The sequence below is a fragment of the Lissotriton vulgaris genome, chromosome 6 (genome assembly GCF_964263255.1).
Source record: "Lissotriton vulgaris chromosome 6, aLisVul1.2, whole genome shotgun sequence".
Taxonomy (NCBI): Eukaryota; Metazoa; Chordata; class Amphibia; order Caudata; family Salamandridae; genus Lissotriton; species Lissotriton vulgaris.
Genome location: NC_141694.1, coordinates 197332592 through 197359083, shown reverse-complemented (window position 1 = coordinate 197359083; position 26492 = coordinate 197332592). Strand labels below are relative to the sequence as shown.

Sequence of the window (26492 nt, the reverse complement as noted above, 5' to 3'; positions counted from 1 at the left end):
GAGTACATTTGGGGTGAACAGGTGAGGGGGGCTGTCTGCCCTTCGATCAAGTAACTTTATCCCTAAAACACCCATACTATGCTGTACTTCAGCAAACCCTTTCTTTGTACTTAAATACCAGATGGTGGGACCACCTTTGAAAAGGTCTTGATGATATTAGGTGTACCATCATGACTTGCCTTGCTTCAGACTTCATGCGAGCACTATCACTGACAGTAACAAGGAGATATACACACACAGTTTCGTATACATTTATATATATATATATATATAGAGATACTGGGAGACAAATTAGGAGGCAGGCGCCGATGCTAGGAGATGCAGCCAGAAGGAGGAGATGCAGAAACCGTCTACGTGAAGTTATCACAGTAGCTTGAGGGCACAGAAAATGAGAAAGAAGGAGAGACAGATCTAGAGACAGGGTGACGCATAATGTGTTGAACTGAGCTGTTGGCAGTGGGGGTGAGTCCTTCTCAAGCAACAGCCACATTCCCTGTCAGGGTAAACCAAGCCGGTCTCAAGCAGCAGAGCAGACCTCAGAGCACACAGCAGGCTGCAGGCAGCAGGGCAGTCCTCAGAGTCCTTCAACAAATCCAGAAGTAAACAGTGGGTCTGACGGTCCTATTTCTATACTTAGTGCTAACTTTGAAGTGGAAGAAACTTCTGGAGTTTTCCTCTCTCAGAAGTTTCTGGAATTTCCTTCCTCTCTGGCCTGGTCACAGGATGTCTAGAATCACAATGGCAAGTGAGAAGTGGTTTGTGTGTGTGCGCCAGGCGCGCAACACCCATTGAACTTAAAGGGCTTCAGCCCCCGTCATATGTGGCAGCCTGGGATGAGACAGCTTCCCGGGCACAAACCCAGCCGCCCCTGTAGCTACACTGCCTATTGCTTAAAGTTTCAGCAAAAAAAAAAAAATTCTTACCCCCCGAAATGTGGCTCTAGTTGCGCCTCTGGTGTGCGCTGCGGCAGTGCCTTTGAAGTGCAAATGGGGTTGTGCACAGCTCTGCGCCCCCCATCCTGCCAAAGTGGCCCATCCTGCAAACATCCAGTCCCTCTATTGTGTCACTGTCTGGGAGAAATACTCAAATGCCAATTACACTTAGCCATGTGAACCAGGAACAGTCTGCATGCACCAAATGGTTAGGCCAGGAAAATTCCAACTTTGTAAAAGTGGCCTTTTCAGAATTGGGACTTAAAGTCAGACTTTACCATCAAAGAGGATTTTAAATGGCAATTCATTAGAGACCAAGCGTGATATTTCTAAATGTTCAAAAACAGAAATTATCACATTAAATATACTAAGGTAACCCAATGACATCCTATGGCAGAGTTAAGCCTCACACTAGTGAAAAACGAATTTAGGAGTTTTTCACTACCAATACAAATGTTTTATTGTTTTAGACAACTTCTGGGATCAGCAACATAAATACACAAAATATTGATAAAAAACATCTTTAAGACAATGGTAAATAACAGGTTATAACAGACAAATACATTAGGTGGTATACGACTAGGTCAATCAGATTGTTAATTCTTGTGACATTATACCTAAAGCATATCGATTTTATAAAACAATGTCAAGCCTCTATCAAAAGTTTACTTGGGCAGATGAATAAAACGTGTGCTAAGTCTTGGATACCGCCATTACAAAAGTCACAGGAGAAAAGTTTATCAGTGGTTTCCCCCCAGTGTTTAGTAAAAGCATTTGATGGGAGATTCCCTAATCGATCCATAAGTATGCATCGCCTGACTCTGCGGTTTAGTGTAAATCTAAGATATTTTTGCTGATTTTATATTCTCTTTTGGCTGCTTAAGCCTGTATTGAGATAACTGAGAGCAGTGTTCCTTATCAAGTTCAATACATGATCTCAGGGTTGATTTTTTCAGAAACAATTTTAAGAGTACCGGTGACCAAGACTGTAAAAGATTGATGGAGCATTGAAAATGCCCCAGAGCGGTCTCAAGATTTTCTTCAAAAGTGAGCTGATTTATACTACTCTTAAGAGTTTCCTGGCATAACAGAGCTCTTAGGGAGCCGGCAGAAGCATGTAGCAAGTTGCATGTCCATCTAATTATATTTACCAAGGCTCTAGTATATGAGCTAGCTACTGCTAGTTGAAGGCGTAACACTTGAACATATGTGGCTTTGCTCATTGTGGTAAACTTAAATAGAAACTTCCCTTCCTTAAAGAACACTTTTTTTATTAGGAATATATTCAAAGGCATAGATTAAGACGGGGGATCTTAATATAAAACATTTCAAGCTTCATTGCACTGAGATGGGCTACAGCCTTAAGTTCTTAATGCTGGAAGTGGGGATTAGATTCTAATGTCTATGAAAAGACTAGCCAGACAGGTGTACGTCTTTACGACTGGTCTCCCTCCAAACTTCCAGACAAAATGAGAGGAACTTCTCCGTCACTAAATGGAATCACTTTTGTTTTGGAAATGTTTACTATTAGGAAGTTAGTTTATGTATACCTTAACAGAGCATCCATATAACGCTGAAGACCGATGGAGCGAGGTCGAAAATAACTACATCCTCTCCATACATTAAAATAGAGATGTTTTGGAATTATATTTTTTGGGGGTGGTTAGTTACTTCTTAGAAAATGTCTGGCAGGTCACTAGGAAATAACGAAAACAGTAATAAGGCAAGCAAACATCCCTGCTTAAGGTTGTTCAAAGAGAGTATCATCTGGGTCAGTCCCTAATCCACAGCCATCTGTACTTTACACCATGTAGATGTGTGGAGGGCTACTATAAATCTTAAAAGAGCTGCCAGAATTCAATATTTCACTAACTTCTTCCGTAAGGTGGGTCTATCTGCCTTATCAAATGCTTTAGAAACGTCAACGAAAACTCTCAATACCACCTATGATTTACGAATCACATATTTGTCAATTATAGTTTCCAAAATTGCGATATTATCAGTCACCGAGAGGTCTGGGCGAAAACCTGCTTGGACCATGGGAATGGCACTCCTGGACAAGGCCCAGTCTTTTAGATGGTCTAAGACGGTGGCTGCAAAGATCTTCCCTGTTGCGTCCAGGACAGCAATTTGGCAATAAATACTTGGAGACGATGATGCTCCTGTCTAGGAGCTTGGGATAGTAGCAGTTTTGTAGCAATAGGTGAAGAGAGGGGTCGAGAACTTACTCCATGCTTTGTAAGACTGTTCCGGGGATCATGTCAGGACCCATTGCTAATGTCGCTCTCGCCTTCCTCATAAATTGGTCTATTTGTTTTTCAGATGGAGCCATAAATTGCTGAATAGATTTATTACGTGGCTTGGGTTTGGAGATTTTATAGTGCAGTAATTGACTGTGTATGGTCTGTACAGTTCAGAGGTAATTTACCCATTCTTTCTGTGGAACTGGTGTCACATTTTCTTTTCTTTTGCTTCCGCTCATTCTTGCAATTAGGCCACAAAAAAAACTACTTTTTTCCAGGACTGCCTCTTGTAGGTTTACCCAGTTTCTGTCCATTATACCTCTCTTATGTTTCATATGGATTCTACTTTGTTGTTTCTTTAAAACCGAGATTTTTCTACCTGGTAGAGAAAAACTCAAACTGGAGTCAAATTAGTTTATTTAGTTGTCTCGAATAGGGATCCTTTGAAATATTAATTGTTTTTATAGAAATGTTCTTGGGGAAACAGCCTTGCTCTCTAGAGTGTAGACTACCGAAGTGAGGGTACGTTGAAAGTGTTGAACTGGATTGCTTCTTTGATGACTTTGGTTCGATAATTAATGTGTCATATTGATTTTACTCAAATTCTCGGCATTGCATATGATTCGACCCTGTTGTGCTTTATTAGAATGTCTCTGCTTCCATTTGTAAGGAACCATGAGGATATATCTTGTAGACTCAATTCCAGGAGAAGGATTGCATGGTAACTACTATGAGTGTATTGAGTTATAAGGAGACCAAATGTATGGAATAATTTGTGGATGCTGATAATATAGTCTAATATGGAAGGACCATTAGGTCCTTTTCTTGTGAAGGTTGCTAGGATATCACCTTCCGTTCCTCCTATCAAGATGATTCTGTTTATTCCATTCAATAGTTCTAACAACATCTTTCATGCCTACCGGACTTGATGGATGCTGGCAGAGCAGAAGATGGTATAGGCCAGGTTTCTTCGAGGGCTATATTTTGGTAAGCTTTCAGCGAGGCATTAGAGTTGTTTGCGGTAAAATCCCCCAGAATAAGAATCAGAAAATGTCCACTAGCTTGTAGAATCGTTTCAATTTGATCAAATATTTTTATCAGCAATAAGTTGTGTTCGCGGCCCGGTGGAACATAGATGTTAAATAGGAGTAGTGCCTTGACTATGCAAACTATCATTCCAGAATTTAATGTTGATGCATTGTGAATTTTTACAGGAAAGATGGATTATTTTTAAGTCCCATCTTAACTTCTTCAAGAGTAACATAGGCAAACAACCCTTTGTATGGCCTCGTCTTACCCTCGTGGCTGGAATATCACCCTGCCCTTTGGGCTGTTTAGGGCCTATTCTAGTGGTGACATATGTATTATAAAGAGAGTTTTAGGCTCTGCAAATGGGTTATTTAGCCAAGCTGAATTGGTAGTTTAAACTGCCCTACAGGCTGCAAATTGCAGGACTGAGACATGTTTAGGAGGCTACATATGTGGGTGGCGCAATGAGTGCTGCAGGCCCACGAGTAGCATTTAGTCTACCAGCCCTGGGTATATGGTATACCACTTTACTAGGGATCTACAAGTAAATGTATTATGCCATCAGGTGTAAGCCAATCTTACCATGTTTTAGGGAGTGAGCACAAGCACTTTAGCACTGGTTAGCAGGGGTAAAGTGCCAAGTCCTGAGGTCAACAAACACAAATTCAGCTAAGGGAATAAGGCAAAATGTTTGAGGATGACTCTGGAGGGCAAGTCCAACACAGATATAGCGAAATGGAAACTGACGCAGGAACAAAGTGACAGAGAGGTAGGGATGGAGAGACCGACATAGGGAGGGGGAGAAAGAGCTACAGACGTAGACATGGGGAGACGCAGATGTAGAGAAGGTCAGACAGAGGTTTAGAGAAAATAAATACAAATTGAAGTTTGGGGGAAACATAGGCATTGGGACATTCGGAAACAGGTTAAAGACAGGGAGACAGTTGTATAGACAGAGAGCCCAGATATGGGAACATGGATACACCAACATCAGGAAAGGGAGGAACATTATGGGCAGGAAGGTAGTGACATAATGATAGGGATAAATAGACAGAAAGGGGATATATGGGCATAGAGAGGAGAGGACTGGGTACAAGCAGGGAAAACATGTACATAAGCACCCAAAGACAGAGGCATGGAGAGAAGAGCACAAAAATTAAATGTCGCAAGACAGGGATGGGAAGAAACAAATAGAGGGACTGGACTCAAAGGATTTGGCAGATACAGTCAGAGACGATAAAACACAGGACAGAATACATTGTTATGCAGCCAAAATCTATCTCCAAAGAAAACATAAAAACATGAAATAGCCAAACCTTCCATGCTTGTCCCTGGGCTGGTTCATTATTCTGGTTTTAATAACATCAGCAGGAGTTCCAAGGATCGCGGCAACAACACCAGAACATCCACTGTAGATAAAAACAAAGCTTCAATGAAGAAAACACCTTAAAATTATATCCTGTAAGAACTCTGTATCTTACATGGTTTCAGCAACTTTCATATGACTCTGAAAAAATTACACTGAACAAAAGGGCAGGTTGCAAAATTGACAATATCGGATTCTAGCATTAACACTGTTCTTACTTCAGAATTATCTGACTTTTCGAAAAGCTATAAAGACCTGGCTCTTCCCGGCGTAATTTCCTTGTCTGTTTGAATGGTCTCTAGGCACTTGTTCTTTGGGTAGCGCTGGGACGCCCAGTCGCTGGGGAAGCTATGCGCTGTATAAATTTGTAAATAAATAAATACTGCGATATATGCCCCAAACACAGACCATTCAAGTAATTAAGTAGCTCTATTTGAATGCTTGGGAACTTCAACTGTGTGCAGGTCATAGATCTAGACCATATACACAAGGACATCAACATAATTAACAGGAAACTATTTGAGTTGTGGAGGTTGTTGCACTTGGGGTGACAGGTTATTCATTGTACTCACCAATGCACAAGCTCCATGTTAGACTCGATCATATATTTATCTCAATATTGCTCTAGTTTACAGTGGTCATATTGGAGTACCTTGGCAGAACATTCTTAGATCATTATCTACTGTTAGCGACTGTTACTTGGGGTAGACCAGTCACCTCCATCCCGAGCTGGAGAATTTAGGGTGATCTATATGGATCAGAATGAGTTTATTCTAAAATGCAGAATGTCACTGAATATTTGGTGCTTTTTACAGGTGTTTCAAAAGGCTATGAAGAGTTTCCCAGATTCAGCGTTCATATCGATTGACCGGGAATCTACTGACTGGGACATCCTTTGTCACATTGAACTGGTGATCCCTAATTGCAGTACTTAGGCAGGTGAGATTTCATGGAGATAAACTGAGGTGAAAAAGGACTCTTCTACTTCAAGTCATATGCAGAAGAGTTGCTTTGAGGCACACGGCTAGTGGACAAAATACATATAATTTTGCTATATAAAGAAAACACAAGTCTGCTTCTAAGGGATAGTGACAACAGACTAGAATTGCTTCCCTGGAAGACTTTGATTGAACATCAGACTGAAGAGGCAACTGGATAACAACATGCATATTGCCAGGCAGTCCAGAGCCAAAAGCTGAACCCCCACAACTTTCAGACATGGGCATCTTATGAGAACTGCGCACCGTATCACTCGGAGGTGGACCTCATGGAATAAGGGAGCAACACTGCAGGCACTCAGGGTATTGTGGACTTTCCTCATTTGTCTTGGGTAAGGTATCACTGCAGGCCCTGAAGACATTTTTCAGAGACCTGATTTTACTGTTGGCGCATATGGTCTGGAGTGCCTGCTGGCATAGAGTTGAGCTCCGTGAAATGAAAGTCTGGGTGGAGGAGAGCTTAGGAGGACTGAAAGAGGTCAAATTCACTTAACTGGCTACCCAGGGAGGATGCCCTGGATGAATTTTTTATGGAAAATTCCCCCATTTTTAATTTGTTTGTCATTTTATTGTGTTGTGGTGTGGTTTTTTTGTTACTGGTTCGTTAATAAAAGCGCCGGGACACTCCATGGAGTAGCCGTGCGCTATAAAAGACCATAATAACATAACATAAGTGTAACGCCCTGAACGTCTCAGGATCGTTTAACAGACACGATAATGAGGACGCAACCACTTGTGAAGGGTTAGTTATTTTAATGAAGGCAAAAATAATACAAAGAGTAAACAAAAGTTATAGTCACTGGAATCGTCCAGGCTAAGTACGTTACCAGCCCACAGCACGGATGGTCCTAACCGTCCTCTGCATATACGCCGATCCCGGCGTATGCCAACAGAGGGCAGAAATGAAATGGCCGACAATGCCAATCGGTAGGCTGTGAGGGGCACGAAGAGTGTTGGGGAGAATCGAGGAGTCAGGGAAACACCCAGCCGGGGTCTCTACCTGAAGGGAGCAGCCGCTCAACCTCTTCCTCAGACTGCACCGGGACGCGGAGTCACCTCTTGGTGATGCGTCACCGATACCCCAATCAAAAGCAAGAAGACTGAACCGAGAGCAGCCGCTTGATCGATCCTGTGGACTTCCGAGTCTGTAACGCGGCAAACACCTCCTGGTGTGCGTTACAGCTGGCAGTCCCTGTATCTCTGGTCGGGCTGGGAGTTACGACTCCAACCAGCATAAGCGCCACTGCGCTTTGACTCAGCCGAGTCAAAAAGCGACTCTCAATGGTTGACCGGTAGAGCTTCCGGGTCCTTCACAGGTGACGATGGGGCAAGACACGGCCCAGGGAGTAACGACTCGACCTACCTCCGTTCTTGCCTTACTGGAGCACCACTCCGGAACGCTGTTCTTCACGAAGCAGGTACGTCGGTGTAAACACAATATCCGACAGGGTTGTACCTCCCGGTTCCTCCCTTTATAGGGCGTGTTTTCCTTGAGTTATGTAACAGCTCTCTTGTTTACATAAGGGCGTGTTTTCCTTGAGTTATGTAACAGCTCTCCTGTTTACATAAGGGCGTGTTTTCCTTGAGTTATGTAACAGCTCTCCTGTTTACATAACCTCTCAACCGCTAAGCATCCTGGGAGATGTAGTCCGTTTTCGCTGGTTACCGTTTTCCTCCCCTCGCATGACAGGAATTCTTGACAGTACATCCTCCCTCTCAGCGGCTCCCCACGGGGCCAGCGCTGACAGGAAAACGCAGATGGAACAAGGAGACCAAGCGCGGAGCATTAACCCCTTCAGCCAGTTCCCATGATTGCTCCTCCGGGCCATAGCCTTTCCACGCAACCAGGTACCACAGCTTCCCCCTGCGCCATTTGGACGCCAGTATGCCCGACACTTCATACTCCACCTCAGACTCCACGCATACCGGCCTAGGTGTCCCAGACGGCTTGGAGGGTGCTGGTTTGAGCAATGATACATGAAAGACAGGGTGTATCCGCAATGACTGGGGCAAGCACACCTTCACGTTCACGGGACCCATACACTTGGTAATTCGATAGGGGCCCATGTACTTGGGATGGAACACACTGTTCTTTCGAAACCTCATGTTTCTTGTGGATATCCAGACATAGTCTCCAGTGCGGTACAGTGGCCCAGGCCTTCTCTTCCTGTCTGCCGCAGCTTTGTATCTTCTCTTGGCCTCAATCAGGACAGCCCTTGAGCGCATCAACGTGTCTTTAATGTGTGCCACCCTGTCCGCTGTGGCGGGAATCCTGTCCTCTCTGAACAGATGTAGGAATGGCAAGAACCTGGGATGTTGGCCATAGTTGCTATAGAACGGAGATGACTGTGTGGAGCTGTGAGTGGCGTTGTTGTAGGCTATCTCTGCAACCCATAGCAAGTCGACCCATTCTTCCCTGCCCTGGTCCACAAAACATCGCAGATACTGTTTGAGCGTTTGGTTCAGGCGCTCGGTTTGGCCGTCCGTTTGAGGGTGGTAGCTGGTGGACAGGGCGGTCTTAACATGCAGCGCAGTGCACCAAGTCTTCCAGAATTGCGCAGTAAACTGCGACCCCCGGTCCGACACGATCCCCCCAGGTAATCCATGCAGTCGTACCACATTCTTTAGGAGTAGTGACGCCAATTCCCCGGCCGTAGGGGCTCTCTTGCAGGGGATGAAGTGCCCCATTTTCGTCAAGTAATCCACCACCACCAGTATTGCCGTCATCCCCTGGTCTACCGGTAGGCCCACCACGAAGTCAAGTGATATGCTATCCCATGGTCTATCCGGGGTTGGAAGTGGATGTAAGAGCCCTTGGGTTCGGCCATGGTCGGCCTTCATGGTAGCACACGTAGGACACTCCTGTCCCCACCTCCTGACATCCACTCTCATGGTTGGCCACCAGAAATGCCGTCCCATGCTAGCCACCGTTTTTTCAAAGCCCAAATGACCTGCGCATGGAGAGTCATGGCACCAGATGAATGCTTGTTTCCTTAGCCTAGGCGTGGGTATCAATAGGCACCTGCCCTTCAGGGGTATCCCGTCCTTCAGCTGCCATTCTCTGTGACTGAGGAGCCACCTCCGCCATGCGAATGACCTGATCCCTCTCTTTATTCCCCTCAGGAAAGTATCCGGTTGGATAACCCCCAATACCATCCTCGGGGAAATGATGGAATGCTCGGTCGCAGGATATGGTTCCTTAACTGCAGATTGACGGGACAGGGCGTCCGCCTTCCGGTTATCCGTCCCCGGCCGATATGTGATGCGGAAGTTGAACCCCGCAAAGAAGATCATCCACCGCAGCTGCCTGGGAGAAAGGTGTCTTGTGGCCGTCATGAACTGTAGGTTCCGATGGTCCGTGTACACCGATACCACATGTCTTGCCCCCATCAACCAATGCCTCCATTCGGTGAAGGCGTCCTTGATTGCGAGAAGCTCCTTCTCCGCAATATGGTAGTTGCGTTCGGCGTCGTTGAGTTTGCGGGACATGTACGCAACGGGATGAAGTACCCCTGTGTCGTGGTTGCGTTGGGACAAGATAGCCCCCAGCGCCACATCCGATGCGTCCGCTTCCACCACGTATGGGAGATCCGGATCGGGGTGAGCCAACACCGGCGCCTTACCAAAGGCGCTTTTCAGGGCCTCAAAGGCTGTGTTCGCTTCAGGGGACCAGACAAACTCCTTGGACTTCCTCAGTAGCTGTGTGATTGGGGCCACCAATCCTGAAAATCCATCTATAAATCGCCTGTAAAAGTTGGCGAAGCCAATGAAACTTTGGACGTCCTTCACGCTTTGGGGCACCGGCCATTCTTTCACCGCCTTGATCTTTCGTTCTGCCATCTCCTGTCCCTCTGGACTCAGCATCACTCCGAGGAATTCCATGGATGTGACGTGGAAGTCACACTTGCTGAGTTTACAAAACAGCATGTTTTCCCTCAGCTTTTGGAGCACAGCTTTGACGTAGTGTACATGCTCCTCCACACTGGACGAATAGATGAGGATGTCGTCGATATATACGACCACGTAGATATCCAACTCCTCTCTGAATACCTCATTCAGAAAGTACTGAAAGGCTGCCGGGGCGTTGCACAGACCGAACGGCATGACGAGGTACTCAAAAAGGCCGAACCTGGTCTTAAAGGCGGTCTTCCACTCGTCTCCGTCCCTCATGCGTACCCGATGGTATGCCCCTTTCAAATCCAACTTGGTGTAGATACGAGCTTTCTTGACCTGTTCCAGAAGTACACTGATGAGAGGCAAGGGGTACCGATTTTTTATGGTTATCGCATTCAATGCCCTAAAGTCCACACAGGCTCTCAGCTCCCCATTAGCCTTCGGGATGAAGAAGAGTGGCGAGGCGGCCGGAGACTTGGACGGGCAGATGAATCCTAGCTTGAGTTTATCCAGGTACCCCCGGAGATGCACGTTTTCAGGCTCCGTCAGGGCATACAGCCTGCCGCTGGGAACGCTGGCCCCTGGCACCAGGTCGATCTGGCAGTCAAACTGTCTATGTGGTGGTAGCACTTCCGCCTTCACCTCATCAAATACATCCTCAAAACTGTGATAAGCCTGGGGGAGAGCCACATCTTTTTCTGCCGCTGTAGCCACCGTCTGACTCCCGCTCTCATCTGCGTCAAGGGATTCCGTTCGTATTCCACAATGCAGGGTGCAATACGGTGACGTCATTTCGATGCGATGTGTTGGCCAATCCACAGAGGGGTTGTGTTTCTGTAGCCACAGCAATCCCAATATGACGCCATATTGGGGCGCTCGGATGATGTTAAAATCGATTTGTTCCAAATGGTTCCTCCCATATCTCATCGGAAGGACCCCCGTGTGCTGCCCGATGGGCCCCGTCACCAATCGCCTTCCGTCTACAGCATAGACGTCTTCGGGTACAGCTTTGGGAAGAAGCACTAGCCCTAGCCTGCATGCCTCGTTGTGGTCCATAAACATGCCAGTGGCCCCTGAATCCACCATGGCCACAACGGGTATCCACTGGTCATGCACTCCCACGTGCACCGTGAGAAACAGGTGTCGTTGTCCCTTAGTGACCGAGTTGGAAAGTGAAGGGATGGATGAGTGACTCCGAGATGCCCCTTCTTTGGTCTGGGAGTGCTCTAGTTTTCCGCCGGTATGTCCACCACGGCTGTTACCGACCGGTTGGCCCGATAACGTGACGTCTTCGGTTTGGCAGGGCATTCACGTACCTAGTGGCCTTTTTTGCCACAATATAGGCACAATCCTTGTTTACGGCGTGACTCTTTCTCCGTGGCTGTGAGGCTCGCTCGTATTGCGCCGATGTCCATGGGTTCTCCCTTGGATGCGGTGGAAGTTTCAGGACTTCCCACCGTCACATAGGATGGAAGGGATTTTCCTTTTCTCCCATGATCCCCCTTTCTTTCACTTAGCCTATGTTCCAGCCGTAATACCAGGTTAAGGCCCTCACATGTCTTGGGTTGAGGGTCAATATGAGCCACGGCGTCCTTGAGCTCATCGCACAGCCCTTGATGGAAGAGCGCCGTCTGTTTAGCAACAGGCCACTTGGTTTCCGCAACCAGCCTTCGGAACGCGTTGAGATACTGCACCAGGTCGTTGGATCCCTGTCTCAACTCAAGCATTTCACGGTCCGCCGTGTACGAGTCAGCCCTTCTGTCGAATACCTTCAGGAATTCCTCGCGAAAAGCACCCCAATCACATAAGATGGGGTCGTCCCTGCTCACCAGAGGTACGGCCCATTGTGCGGCGTTTCCAGCCAAATAGGAAATAAGGAAAGCCACACGAGCCTGACTCGTGGGGCACGCCTTTGGTTTGCATGATAAATGTAGCGCCACTTGTGTGAGGAATACCTGCACTGTGTTAGGATCCCCACTGTACCTCTCTGGTGTTGCCAAGGGGATGGCTACCGGCATTTCCACTACTACCGCAGGGGTCTGGTTCGTGAGGGAGATGCTGGGCGTGAGCGGGTCCAATTGGATAGCATCCAGTCTGGCTTTTACATCGGCTGTTTCTTGCCTAGAGGCAGCCAATTCAACTTGCACGGTCGCTAAAGCAGCCAGCACATCATCAAGTGTTGCCATGTCTGTTATCGACCGGGAGACAGTTAGTGTTATTAAGGTTGGATATTTTGTAACGCCCTGAACGTCTCAGGATCGTTTAACAGACACGATAATGAGGACGCAACCACTTGTGAAGGGTTAGTTATTTTAATGAAGGCAAAAATAATACAAAGAGTAAACAAAAGTTATAGTCACTGGAATCCTCCAGGCTAAGTACGTTACCAGCCCACAGCACGGATGGTCCTAACCGTCCTCTGCATATACGCCGATCCCGGCGTATGCCAACAGAGGGCAGAAATGAAATGGCCGACAATGCCAATCGGTAGGCTGTGAGGGGCACGAAGAGTGTTGGGGAGAATCGAGGAGTCAGGGAAACACCCAGCCGGGGTCTCTACCTAAGTGGGAGCAGCCGCTCAACCTCTTCCTCAGACTGCACCGGGACGCGGAGTCACCTCCTGGTGATGCGTCACCGATACCCCAATCAAAAGCAAGAAGACTGAACCGAGAGCAGCCGCTCGATCGATCCTGTGGACTTCTGAGTCTGTAACGCGGCAAACACCTCCTGGTGTGCGTTACAGCTGGCAGTCCCTGTATCTCTGGTCGGGCTGGGAGTTACGACTCCAACCAGCATAAGCGCCACTGCGCTTTGACTCAGCCGAGTCAAAAAGCGACTCTCAATGGTTGACCGATAGAGATTCCGGGTCCTTCACAGGTGACGATGGGGCAAGACACGGCCCAGGGAGTAACGGCTCGACCTACCTCCGTTCTTGCCTTACTGGAGCACCACTCCGGAACGCTGCTCTTCACGAAGCAGGTACGTCGGTGTAAACACAATATCCGACAGGGTTGTACCTCCCGGTTCCTCCCTTTATAGGGCGTGTTTTCCTTGAGTTATGTAACAGCTCTCCTGTTTACATAAGGGCGTGTTTTCCTTGAGTTATGTAACAGCTCACCTGTTTACATAAGGGCATGTTTTCCTTGAGTTATGTAACAGCTCTCCTGTTTACATAACCTCTCAACCGCTAAGCATCCTGGGAGATGTAGTCCGTTTTCGCTGGTTACCGTTTTCCTCCCCTCGCATGACAGGAATTCTTGACAATAACATAACATAAAAGGTTGGTCAACTATTAATCCTGTGAGTGGAGAATCGGTTCTGCACCGCCATATAACCCAGTTCTACTGCTGGCAGGTCTGGTGGGTACTCCGGGATACTTTACTGCCAGGCAACTAGAAAAATGGAAGGGGACAGGTGCAGAGACAGTGGGTGACTGCTATTCCTCTGGTGGACTGAAAACCTTGATGGAACTGATACAGGAAAGGGGGTTCTCGAACAAGATACATTTCTCAATATGGTTTAATTGTACATACACTGCACAAAAAGTGTTGGGGGTGAAATAGGGAAGAGTTTTCTCCAGCAGGATGATTTTCCCAATATGGCATGTTTGCACACACAATAAACAAACAGTGAGTGTATGTGGGGCGAGGGGGGCTCAGTGATGCTGGAGATTAGACTCATGCAATAGTAGAATTATTATTCACAACGGGCCAGGGGTGGAAATAGGTCACATGGCTCAATAAGGCATTACTCTCCCTGTCCAATGTAAATCTGACTACCTTAAGGCTTAAATGGAAGGCAGACAACAGTAGAGGACTGACCAATACAGAATGGGAGAAAATCCTGGGATATGTGCACAGTATCTTTAGAAACATCAGCTTGAAGTACATATAATTTTACTACATACAAGCAGCATTCTTGCTCCTGTAGAGGCTAACCAAAATCGATGTGTAAGGCTTGTCTAACAATCCCAGTGGTGCTCAAGCAGAAGTTGGGTTCCTTCAAATGGTTTGGAAAATGCTTTGGGCTGTTAAAGAAAGGAGGTTATCAACATCCTAGTGGAGATCCTCTGAAGAACGTATTTATATGTATCGGATGGGTGTCTGTTGGGCTTCTTCACATGGCAGAAGCTAAAGAAAGTGAGAAAGAGATTCTTAGTTTTAGCCCCTCTAGTTGCAGAAGAACAAGAGTAATGCCAAGGAAAATGCTGGACACCACTCTGCCTGAGGATTCAAAGGCAAGGTTAAACAATGGTCAAGAGTGAGAGTATTCATTACACAGATAAGAGATAAGAGTGATCTAGACGTGTGACCAATTGCATTATTGTGTGATTTGATATTGGCCAACTTTAAGCTGGGTGCCGCCGTTCGTAGTCGTGGAACTTTGCATTCGGTTTCACTGGTGTTTATTTTACTCTCGCTCCTGTACTCACTGGGACTGCTGCTGATCTAAAAGCCAGACCTGTGCTTGATTGTTGGACCTGCTGCTGGGTTTGCCGATTTCTTCATTTCCATCTGGGCGATAATAATAACGGGGGTGCTGGACTGCGAGGCCCAGAGGTTTTTGCGCTTTGCCAACCTTGCGCACCTGGTGCCTCTTCCCGCCCCCTCCTCCTCTTATTTAAGGAACGCCCTTTACGTTACCGCGGGACTAAGCACGGGCGAAGCCCGGGCAAAGGGCGGGCCGTCTGTGGCCGTCCGGGGCTGGCCAAGGCTGGGCTGGGCCACCCTATTAACGTCCCAGGAGAAATACCTATTTTGAAGTAAGGACTACCTACTTGCTAATCCTGTTGCTCCCTATCAATTGTGCAGAAATACGTGATTGACTTTATGATTACCAATTAGGCGTTTGTTTGCTGTAATTTTATTAAGGAATCAGGAGCAGACGAAGCAGTTTAGCCAGGCCTTCATGGGGGGTGGGGGGGGGGGGGGGGGGTGGGGGGCCTCCGTGAAGGGGACACTAGATGCATTCATCACCAGGGCTGCTTCTGTACTGGAAAAAGAAATATTATTAACGGAAAAATGCATGTCCCTAGAGCTATTGAATAAAAAAAGCTCTTCCCTGGGGGCTATAAATTATGCGGTTTCTCCAAACAGACGGCATGCAGAAAAGATCTCATCCCATAATCATGATTCTCAAACTACAGGTGACTTGTCTCACTCTCCGCGTTTGTAAATATCAACGCATGACACAACCGATACTGAATCTATACTGATACCCTTCTAAACATATCGTCTTACCCGGTAATTATATCACCGAAAAATGACCCAACTGCAAAAGAAGCAATGATCAAAACGACTATAATTACAGCCCCACCATCAAAAAAGAGGAAGATGGTGAGAAACTGTCAGGGCGAAAAAAACAAGAAACGGGAAACGGCAATCCGAGCCGAACCGAGTAGTACTGGGACAACTACCTCTAAAAATATTGCAACACAGCAGTTTTCAACATTACTAGTAAATGAGCTTCTACCTAGCATGGAAAAGCTGATTAAATCTTTAATCCTCCCACTATTAGAAAGGGTTAAGAAGATAGGGGAACAACTAGGCTCCATCGAACAGGAGGTGCTAAATGACTTACTATTGCTTAGCAAGTTAAGTCCTCCTTGTCCCGTAGTCCCCACAAAAGACAATAAAGAAGGTGAGAAGCCACCACCCAAATCCCTTAAAAATGTCCAAACTCCTTCCCTAATACAGAAAAAGATAGCCCCAAAAGTTGTACCAAAACAAAGTTTGCAAATGGGGGACAAAACAGAATCAGGAAATAAACCAGAACTTTCCCAAAAGACGGATTATGGGTCCATTACCCCACAAAATAACAAAAGATCAATCCATAGAAGAGTAGATTTGCCACCGGAAACCGCTCCCTTTGTTGTTATTATGGCGGGAGTTCCTGTTCTTCCTGTAGGAGTAAAGGAGGATCATAGAGCCCTAAAAAATAAAGTAATATATTGGCTGTGCAATAATAGACCTTTGCGGCCCCATGTAAATGATGAAATTCTAAACGTAAGACGCGTGAGTTGGGTTGGAACTCGGCCCAAAAACCGAAAGGCTGACACCATTATTATCAATTTCAGAGACCATAGAGCAGTAAGGCACATTGGTGATTGGTATGATGCAAGAGGTAGTGAAAAAATCTCTAACCATTACCTTAATTACTTTTATTCGCAGACGTTGGACCCACATCCCAACGTCTGCGAATAAAAGTAATTAAGGTAATGGGTAGAGATTTTTTCACTACCTCTTGCATCATACCAATCACCAATGTGCCTTACTGCTCTATGGTCTCTGAAATTGATAATAATGGTGTCAGCCTTTCGGTTTTTGGGCCGAGTTCCAACCCACATCCTGAAGGTTTTTCCCTGGGAAATCAGATTGTAAATAGGCATGCTACAGAACACTATGGCATCAATCATTCAACTTTTAACTATCCACAAAGATTCCCTTTAAATCAGGGTTTTAATAACCACCATATAGAACATCATGGCTTTAATATACCAACTTTCAATCACTTCTCGATGCTGTATGGGCTATGATGATGTTGATTGACTCCAGCCTGTTGTTTCTGAGAAACTTAGCATTCTGGCCAACCCTGAATTCTTAAGTGCAGGAGGTTCAGACATACAGGACCAGGTCATTAGGGACAAACCACCTTTAATCCAACCTATCCAGGAGGCAGAAACCAGGGTACATCAAACAATAATTGGAAATCCAATGGGAGGAGTTGTCCCAAACACAGTAAACAAGCATTTTCAATGCAATGGTTTCGCCTTCGGAAAAGTTTGAGCTATTGGCATTGTTAATGACAACATTTTTATTTATGTGTTGGTTTTGAAAACAGATAAATCAAGCATTTACAATGCAACAGGCTCGCCTTTACAAAAGTAAGAGCTATTGGCATTGTAAATGACACATTTTTTATTTAGGTGTTGGTTTTGAAAACCGATAAATAAATGGCATTGTCATTTACAATGCCAATAGCGTAATGTTGCGCAAATGCGAGACCTATTGCATTTGCAATGCAATAGGTCGCATATTTACGCGACTTTGAGCTATTGACATTGCAAATAACAATACGTTTTATTTAGGTTTCAAAAAGCAAAACATAAATAAAAGGTCTCTCACACTGCTGTCTCTCCCACTGCTGCCTCTCCCTAGAATACACACACTGCTGTCTCACAATGCTGTCTCTCTCACACGCACTGCTGTTTCTCACGCACTGCTGTCTTTCTTACACACAATGCTGTCTCTCATACACACTGCTGCCTCTCACACTGCAGGTGTGGGTTGTGGGATGTCGGTTTCCAGCTCATATCTGGAGGGTGGGCGCTGCTGCCTTTCATGGGTATTTTTTTTACATACTCCCCAGGGCATTAGTGGTAGCTACAGAAGCTTTTGTTTTGAGGGGAGGGATGTTGGGGGTCAGCCCAAAGCCCCGAAAGCCCCGACCCCTCTTCATGACCTTGTGCCCTCATGCCTTGTAAACACAATTAGCTTATGATTTTGTTCAAACTCAGGAATAAGGAACCACCGAGCGGGAGACCCCCGAAGGATACAGGACCACTGAAGGGGTAGACCCCAGGAATAAAGAACCACTGAGGGGAAAACCGCCAAAGGATACAGGACCACTGAAGGGGTAGACCCCAGGAATAAAGAACCACCTAGGGGGAGTCCCCTAAAGGATACAGGGCCACAGAAGGGGTAGACACCCAGTAATAAGGAACCACAAAGGGGAGACCCCCCGAAGGATACAATGCCACAGAAGGGGTACACACCCAGTAATAAGGAACCACCAAGGGGAGACCCCACTGAAGGGGTAGACCCCAGGAATAAAGAACCACTGAGGGGAAAACCGCCGAAGGATACAGGACCACAGAAGGGGTAGACCCCAGGAATAAAGAACCACCTAGGGGGAGTCCCCCGAAGAATACAGGGCCACAGAAGGGGTACACACCCAGTAATAAGGAACCACCAAGGGGAGACCCCCCCGAAGGATACAGGACCACAGAAGGGGTACTGTTGGACCTGCGATGGACAAGCCCAGCACAAAGGGGGGGTAGCTTGACTCAAGTGTCAAGGCAAGTGAAGGTTGTCGTGTTAAGCCGGCTTTGACCCAATAATATCTCCTTGAACAACCACCAAAAAGAAGGACACCACACCACTGTTGTAGAAACATACGATTCCTTTATGTAAAAAGTTCTCTGTTTGAATGGGGATCAGTTATGAAAGTACATACATATTTCTTTTGGCCACAATTTGCTGGGTTTTGATTCCGGGTTGAATACAGTAAATATATCAGGAATAAATATCATCAATAAATAGAATAAATATCAGGAATAAATATCATCAATAAATAGAATACATATCAGGAATAAATATCATCAATAAATAGAATAAATATCACTTTTGTTCAGCAGAATAAATACTGGTTCATTTAAATAAACAAATACATGTTCATTCTGGTATCGCTGCCACCAATTAAATAAGTCAGGAACATTGACTTGCAATGCGTTTTAGGATAGAAAGATTACTCTTACAGTTTATGAAGACTTCACTGCTAACGAATACAGGCTTCTCTGGGCACCAGAGGGTGTTGGGACTCTTTGAGAATCACTCGGGGGATAAGCACATATATCTACAAAGCAAGGAAACACAGTGAGCACTTCGTTTACACTCAGCTGCCACCGGGTTGAGTTCTCCGTTTGCCGGTGGGGTCTAAGCGCGCCTAGGTGCTTCGTTACCACTAGCACTCAGGCGGCACCAGTTCAAAGTCTTTAGACTGACGAACGGGGCTGCCGAAGAGGTCACACAATCTTCGCGCTCAGTCAAGTAAACGCCGGTTCACAGTTCCTTTATAACAGCGCTTCCCACCTGAAGAGACGGGCCCACCTCACATCGGCTGCAATCGAAAAGCGATTCAGTCGGGTTCAGCACTTCTCTCGCCAGCGACGGGTTCTCAGGGGCTCCACGGACCTCCCTCCGACTTCCTCAAACAGGGATGGTTCCCGCCCACAGCTACATCCGCCGATTCACTGGGGAGGGGCAGAGACAGTAGTCCCGCCCAATGTAGACCGGCCTTTCCCTGCCCCGGCGCACCACCTCACCTCAATCTGCGCAGGAAGCACTCTACGCCTGTGGAGCTCGGAGACGTCCGAGCTCCTCGCTGGAGGCGTCGGTCACACAAGGAGCACAGAGGACGCTCGCGGTCGCGGCGAACTTGCTCTCGCCTCGCGACCCAAGTCGGTCGAAATTCAACACCGGGGGGGGGGGGGGGCGGGGAAGGCACACGAAAACGGCCACAGTCTTTTCGGGGTGACGAGGCACTCGCTGGGCAGGCGCTGTAGGCGCGAGATCACCGCACACACGGTTGACTGGAACGCCAGTCAGGATCCACACCAGTGACTCTTGCTTGCTCTACTGCCCGCGCTACCAGCTGCCTCAGGGGGTCAACAGGGCAGGTGTCAATCTGGTGTCAAGTCTGGAATCTCCTTCACCTAGATCTGGAACATCATTATCCTATCTAGTCTTCAGGTCATCTAAAATGGCCGCCAGGGACTGGACCTTATATAGCCAGTGCCCTGAGGTGCTAGCTCGTGCCAGTAGGTTCTAGAACCTTCTTCGGGCTAGGCCAATGACATGGCACTTCTGGGGTATTTGGGTCTCTAACAGCCACTATACTGGGGTTCTAGAGCAGCCATTTTGTGTACCTGAGGGAAATAAAGTAATTCCTGTCAGGAATGCACGCCAAGTAAAAGAGCGCAAAAACCTTGAAAGGTCAAGGTTCATGGAGGATCCCAGGGGAGTCACTCACATGAGGAAAATGGATGGCCACCATTTTGAGGTCATTCATACAGGTTGCCAATCCCAGTCTATAATGTCACAGGGTCCTTGTAAATAAGTGCCAAAAACCTTAAATGTCACAGGGTCCTTGTAAATAAGTGCCAAAAACCTTGTGAACAACTGGGCGTCAAGGAACACCTAGCCCTATGAAACAGCACACAAAAGGTCCTGGTAGACAAAGAAAAGCGACAAATTTTGGGAGGTACGGGGGAACAAAAGAAATCATAGTGGTGAAGGGACTCTCAGAAGCAGACGGGTCTAACACGCGTCACCCCCAGCTGAAAGTGGGGAGAGCTACCCAACCCCTTGGGAGTTCTCAACACTAAGGCGGAAATACCTGGAGAGACCGTCTGCATTGGCGTGGTCAACTCCGGGTCGGTGTTCCACCCGAAAGTCCATTCCCTGTAGGGAGATAGTCCACCTCAACAGTTTGGGGTTTTCCCCCTTCATCTGCATGAGCCAGCGAAGGGGTCGGTGGTCTGTCTGAACAAGGAAGTGCGAACCAAACAAGTATGGTCGCAGCTTCTTCAGTGCCCAGACCACTGCAAAGGCTTCCCGCTCAATGGTACTCCATCTCTGTTCCCGGGGAAGCAGTCTCCGTGACAGAAAGACCACGGGTTGATCCAGACCCTCCTCATTGAGTTGCGATAACACCGCCCCAATGCCAATGTCGGATGCATCTGTCTAGACAATGAATTCCTTGGTAAAGTCTGGAGCCTTCAAGATGGGAGCGTTACACAATGCTTGTTTCAGAGTATTGAAGGCTCGCTGACAAGCCTTTGTCCAGATGACTCTCCTGGGTTGCTTCTTGGCCGTGAGTTCAGTAAGGGGTGCCACGATAGTGCCATACCCCTTCACAAACCGTCTGTAGTAGCCTGTGAGGCCCAGGAAGGCTCGGACCTCAGTCTGGGTCTTGGGGGGTTTCCAGGCCATGATTGCCTCAATCTTCGCCTGAAGGGGCTGCACCTTTCCCCTGCCCACCAAGTGACCCAAGTACACTACCGACTCCTGTCCAATCTGACATTTGCTGGCCTTGATCGTCAAGCCAGCCCTTTCCAGGGTCTGGAGAACGGCCTGCAAGTGATCCTCCCAACTGCTACTGAAGACAGCTATGTCATCTAAGTAGGCAGCAGAGAAGGACTCCATCCCGGTGAGGATCGTGTTCACCAACCGCTGAAAAGTGGCAGGAGCGTTCTTGAGCCCGAAGGGCATGACACAGAACTGGTAGTGTCCATCAGGTGTGGAGAAGGCTGACCTTTCCTTGGCTCCATCAGTCATGGGAATCTGCCAGTACCCTGCAGTGAGGTCAATGGTACTGAGATATTGGGCAGCTCCCAACCGGTCAATCAGTTCATCCGCCCGTGGGATCGGATGAGCATCTTCTTTGGTTACCGAATTTAGTCCTCGGTAATCCACACAGAATCGTGATTCTGGTGTGGCGCCAGGTGGAGCAGCTTTGGGCACCAAAACCACCGGGCTAGACCAAGGGCTACTTGAAGGTTCAATGACCCCAAGCTCCAGCATCTTAGCTACTTCACTTCGAATGCTGGCCTTCACCTTGTCAGACAGCCGGTAAGACTTGGACTTCACAGGTGGGCTGTCTCCTGTGTCCACATCATGGGTACACAGGTGGGTCTTACCCGGGACAAGGGAGAACAGAGGAGCGAATGTCCCCAAGACCTGGCGACATTCCTCCTGCTGCTCAGGAGTCAGGGATGGCGAGAGTTTCACTCCCTCCACCGACCCATCCTTTCCTTGAGACGCAAAAAGGTCAGGGAGAGGCTCTGTGTCCTCTTCCTCTGATCCATCAGTCACCATAACCAACATGACTTCGGGCCTCTCGTAGTGGGGCTTGAGGCGGTTGGCATGTAACACCCGATGTGGGTGCCGAGGGGTCTTCACGTCCACCAAGTAGGTAGCCTTGCCCATCTTCTCCAACACCTCATAGGGGCCTGTCCAACGGTCCTGGAGGGCACTCAGCTCTCCAGGCTCCATCACCCACACATTCTGACCAGGCTCCAGCTCCACTGGGTGAGCATTGTGGTCATACCACGCTTTCATCACAGACTGGCTGGCTTCCAAGTTGTCAGAAGCTTGCTTCCACAACTTAGCCATTTGGCTCCGAAGGCCAGCATGTAGCTCACCACGTCCTGGGGAACTTTCAGAGGAGACTTTTCCCAGGAGTCCCTCACCAGGCTGAGAGGTCCACATACAGGGTGCCCGTACAAAAGCTCAAAGGGGCTGAAACCCACTCCCTTCCGCGGCACTTCCCTGTAAGAAAAGAGCAAACAGGGTAGGAGGATGTCCCATTTCCTCCGCAGGCTTTCGGGTAGACTTCTGATCATACCCTTTAAGGTTTTGTTGAACCTTTCCACAAGGCCATTGGCCTGTGGGTGATAAGGAGTGGTAAACCTGTAGGTCACCCCACACTCCTTCCACATTGCCGGCATGTACGCCGACATGAAGTTGGTCCCCCTGTCAGACACAACTTACTTGGGGAATCCCACTCGGGTAAAGATCCCCATCAGGGCCTTCGCCACTACCGGTGCAGTAATGGGTCTCAGAGGTATTGCCTCTGGATACCTTGTGGCATGATCCACCAGTACCAGGATGAACCTGTGACCGGAGGTTGTCGGCGCATCTAAGGGCCCAGCAATGTCAATGCCCACCCTTTCAAAGGGGGTGCCAACGACGGGAAGTGGTTCCAGGGGAGCCTTCAGCTTCATCCCTGTTTTCCCACTGGCTTGGCATGACACACACGACCGACAGTATGTATCGGACGCCACCCTCATTCGAGGCCAATAAAAGTGGGGGACAAGCCGTGCAAAGGTCTTGTCCTGTCCCAGGTGTCCTGCCAAGGGAATCTCATGAGCCAACTCTAATAGGAAAGCTCGGTAACACTGTGTGACTACCAGGGCCCGTGACAGTCCGTGCACTGGCGCCCTGGGCTCACTGTAGAGGAGACCATCCTCCCAGTAAACACGATAGTTCCCAGACTCGTTACCTGCTGCCTGGGCTTCAGCCTGTTGCCTCAGACCCTCGAGGGTGGGACATTCCCTCTGTCCCATGCTCAGTTCCTCCCTGGATGGTCCTCCCTCCACTCGCCACTCAGCGGGGATAGGCAGATCCTCCAACGGAACCATGTCCTCCTCCGCGGACTCCGGGTCCATCTCCTCCGATGGCCTATCCGTCTCACGGGGCACGGACATCGAGGCAGGCTCTTCCTGTCCTCGAGATGCTCCCTCATCGGCAGCTGGGTGGGCCATTGTTCCAGGCTCCAACACTTGTGACTTCTCCTCCCGAGCAGCCGCCGACCTGGTACTCACACAGGCCCAATCAGGTGTACCCAGCATCTCAGAATGAGTCCGGATTCCACCTCCTTCCAAGCATTGTGCTCCTTATCATTGCCCGGAATATGCAAAAACAACAGGTGATGGACCGAATGTGGATCAATGTCCTACACTCACCCCAGTCCAAAGATCTGGGCCCAAATCCATCGTTTTTTTGCACTCCACACCACCCTGGGTTAGACAATGGCGATATGCAAATCAGCTCTGACCCTGTGCCCCATGGGAACAGTCCAGTCCGAACTACAAAAGCCATGTCCTTCCCAGAACGGAATCAAGCATCCGAGGACCGGACCGGTTCCGAGGTAACACCTCTCATCAGCCCGGCTAGCTTGACTCCAGTGGTGTGGAGTGCCTGGGACCCACGTCTGGGCATCCCCAGCGCACTTAGGGCGGAATATGCAAAAACAACAGGTGATGGACCGAATGTGGATCAATGTCCTACACTCACCCCAGTCCAAAGATCTGGGCCCAAATCCATCGTTTTTTTGCACTCCACACCACCCTGGGTTAGACAATGGCGATATGCAAATCAGCTCTGACCCTGTGCCCCATGGGAACAGTCCAGTCCGAACTACAAAAGCCATGTCCTTCCCAGAACGGAATCAAGCATCCGAGGACCGGATTCGAGGTAACACCTCTCATCAGCCCGGCTAGCTTGACTCCAGTGGTGTGGCGTGCCTGGGACCCACGTCAGGGCATCCCCAGCGCACTTAGGGCGGAATATGCAAAAACAACAGGTGATGGACCGAATGTGGATCAATGTCCTACACTCACCCCAGTCCAAAGATCTGGGCCCAAATCCATTGTTTTTTTGCACTCCACACCACCCTGGGTTAGACAATGGCGATATGCAAATCAGCTCTGACCCTGTGCCCCATGGGAACACTCCAGTCCGAACTACAAAAGCCATGTCCTTCCCAGAACGGAATCAAGCATCCGAGGACCGGACCGGTTCCGAGGTAACACCTCTCATCAGCCCGGCTAGCTTGACTCCAGTGGTGTGGAGTGCCTGGGACCCACGTCTGGGCATCCCCAGCGCACTTAGGGCGGAATATGCAAAAACAACAGGTGATGGACCGAATGTGGATCAATGTCCTACACTCACCCCAGTCCAAAGATCTGGGCCCAAATCCATTGTTTTTTTGCACTCCACACCACCCTGGGTTAGACAATGGCGATATGCAAATCAGCTCTGACCCTGTGCCCCATGGGAACAGTCCAGTCCGAACTACAAAAGCCATGTCCTTTCCAGAACGGAATCAAGCATCCGAGGACCGGACCGGTTCCGAGGTAACACCTCTCATCAGCCCGGCTAGCTTGACTCCAGTGGTGTGGAGTGCCTGGGACCCACGTCTGGGCATCCCCAGCGCACTTAGGGCGGAATATGCAAAAACAACAGGTGATGGACCGAATGTGGATCAATGTCCTACACTCACCCCAGTCCAAAGATCTGGGCACAAATCCATTGTTTTTTTGCACTCCACACCACCCTGGGTTAGACAATGGCGATATGCAAATCAGCTCTGACCCTGTGCCCCATGGGAACAGTCCAGTCCGAACTACAAAAGCCATGTCCTTCCCAGAACGGAATCAAGCATCCGAGGACCGGACCGGTTTCGAGGTAACACCTCTCATCATTGCCCAGCAGACAATCGACTGGCACGGCGGGGCTTACGGCAACTCGAAGTGAACCTGCAACCCCTCCCCACTCAAAGGGAACCTCAGCCACGGGATAGTGGCTCATTCTGCCGTCAGTGTAAACAAAACAAGATGCCAATACTGCAAAACAAGTACACCTAATTTCAATACTCAACGAAATTAAACTGTTGATGTATATAAAGACAAACAAATGTCAAATTCAATCGATTTTTTATTTTTAAATATTTCGGAAAGCATATGTAATTTTATACTCTGGACTTTATTCTTAAGTTATTAAAGCTTAATTAATTGTGAACAGGGAGAGAAGCTAAAAGGAAAACTTTTTCAAAAAAGATAAGCACACAAAAGATGTGGGTATAGCAAGTGAATGTTCTCAAAACAATCAACCTTTCAACATACAGATTTTTCATTCATTTTACCAGTGCACATAACATACACCCAACATTCATACTAGAAATCATACATACTAAGTCAAACTACCAAGTGAAATGAAGGTGTGGAGAAAAAGAGAATGTGAGAAAAAAGAGCCTTTTTTAAAGAACTACCCTCACCTACAGTCGGAAAGACTATTATTCTTTTAAGGGGGGGGGAGGGTATTCTTACAATTTTTTGGACTAGATTACGACAATAAACATACAACAAACAACCAGGCTATCCATAATAATTCTTAATCAATAGACCATTATGAGTGATTTGGTTCTGCGATTAGCCTGAACAACAAAATAAAGGGTCAGGGTCAGACCCTTTATTTTGTTGTTCAGGCTAATCGCAGAACCAAATCACTCATAATGGTCTATTGATTAAGAATTATTATGGATAGCCTGGTTGTTTGTTGTATGTTTATTGTCGTAATCTAGTCCAAAAAATTGTAAGAATACCCTCCCCCCCCTTAAAAGAATAATAGTCTTTCCGACTGTAGGTGAGGGTAGTTCTTTAAAAAGGCTCTTTTTTCTCACATTCTCTTTTTCTCCACACCTTCATTTCACTTGGTAGTTTGACTTAGTATGTATGATTTCTAGTATGAATTTTGGGTGTATGTTATGTGCACTGGTAAAATGAATGAAAAATCTGTATGTTGAAAGGTTGATTGTTTTGAGAACATTCACTTGCTATACCCACATCTTTTGTGTGCTTATCTTTTTTGAAAAAGTTTTCCTTTTAGCTTCTCTCCCTGTTCACAAT

The 26492-nt window shown here is 47.6% G+C and overlaps 1 protein-coding gene across 2 annotated transcripts in view; it reads right to left on the bottom strand.

The window, feature by feature from the left end:
• SLC25A27 (solute carrier family 25 member 27) overlaps positions 1-26492 on the bottom strand; it is a 174840-nt gene that overhangs the window by 46039 nt on the left and 102309 nt on the right. For both annotated transcript variants that reach the window (XM_086926237.1, XM_086926238.1), the window contains exon 7: positions 5521-5613. In XM_086926237.1, the coding sequence (XP_086782363.1) occupies positions 5521-5613 (93 nt within the window). The remainder of the gene's footprint in view (positions 1-5520; positions 5614-26492) is intronic.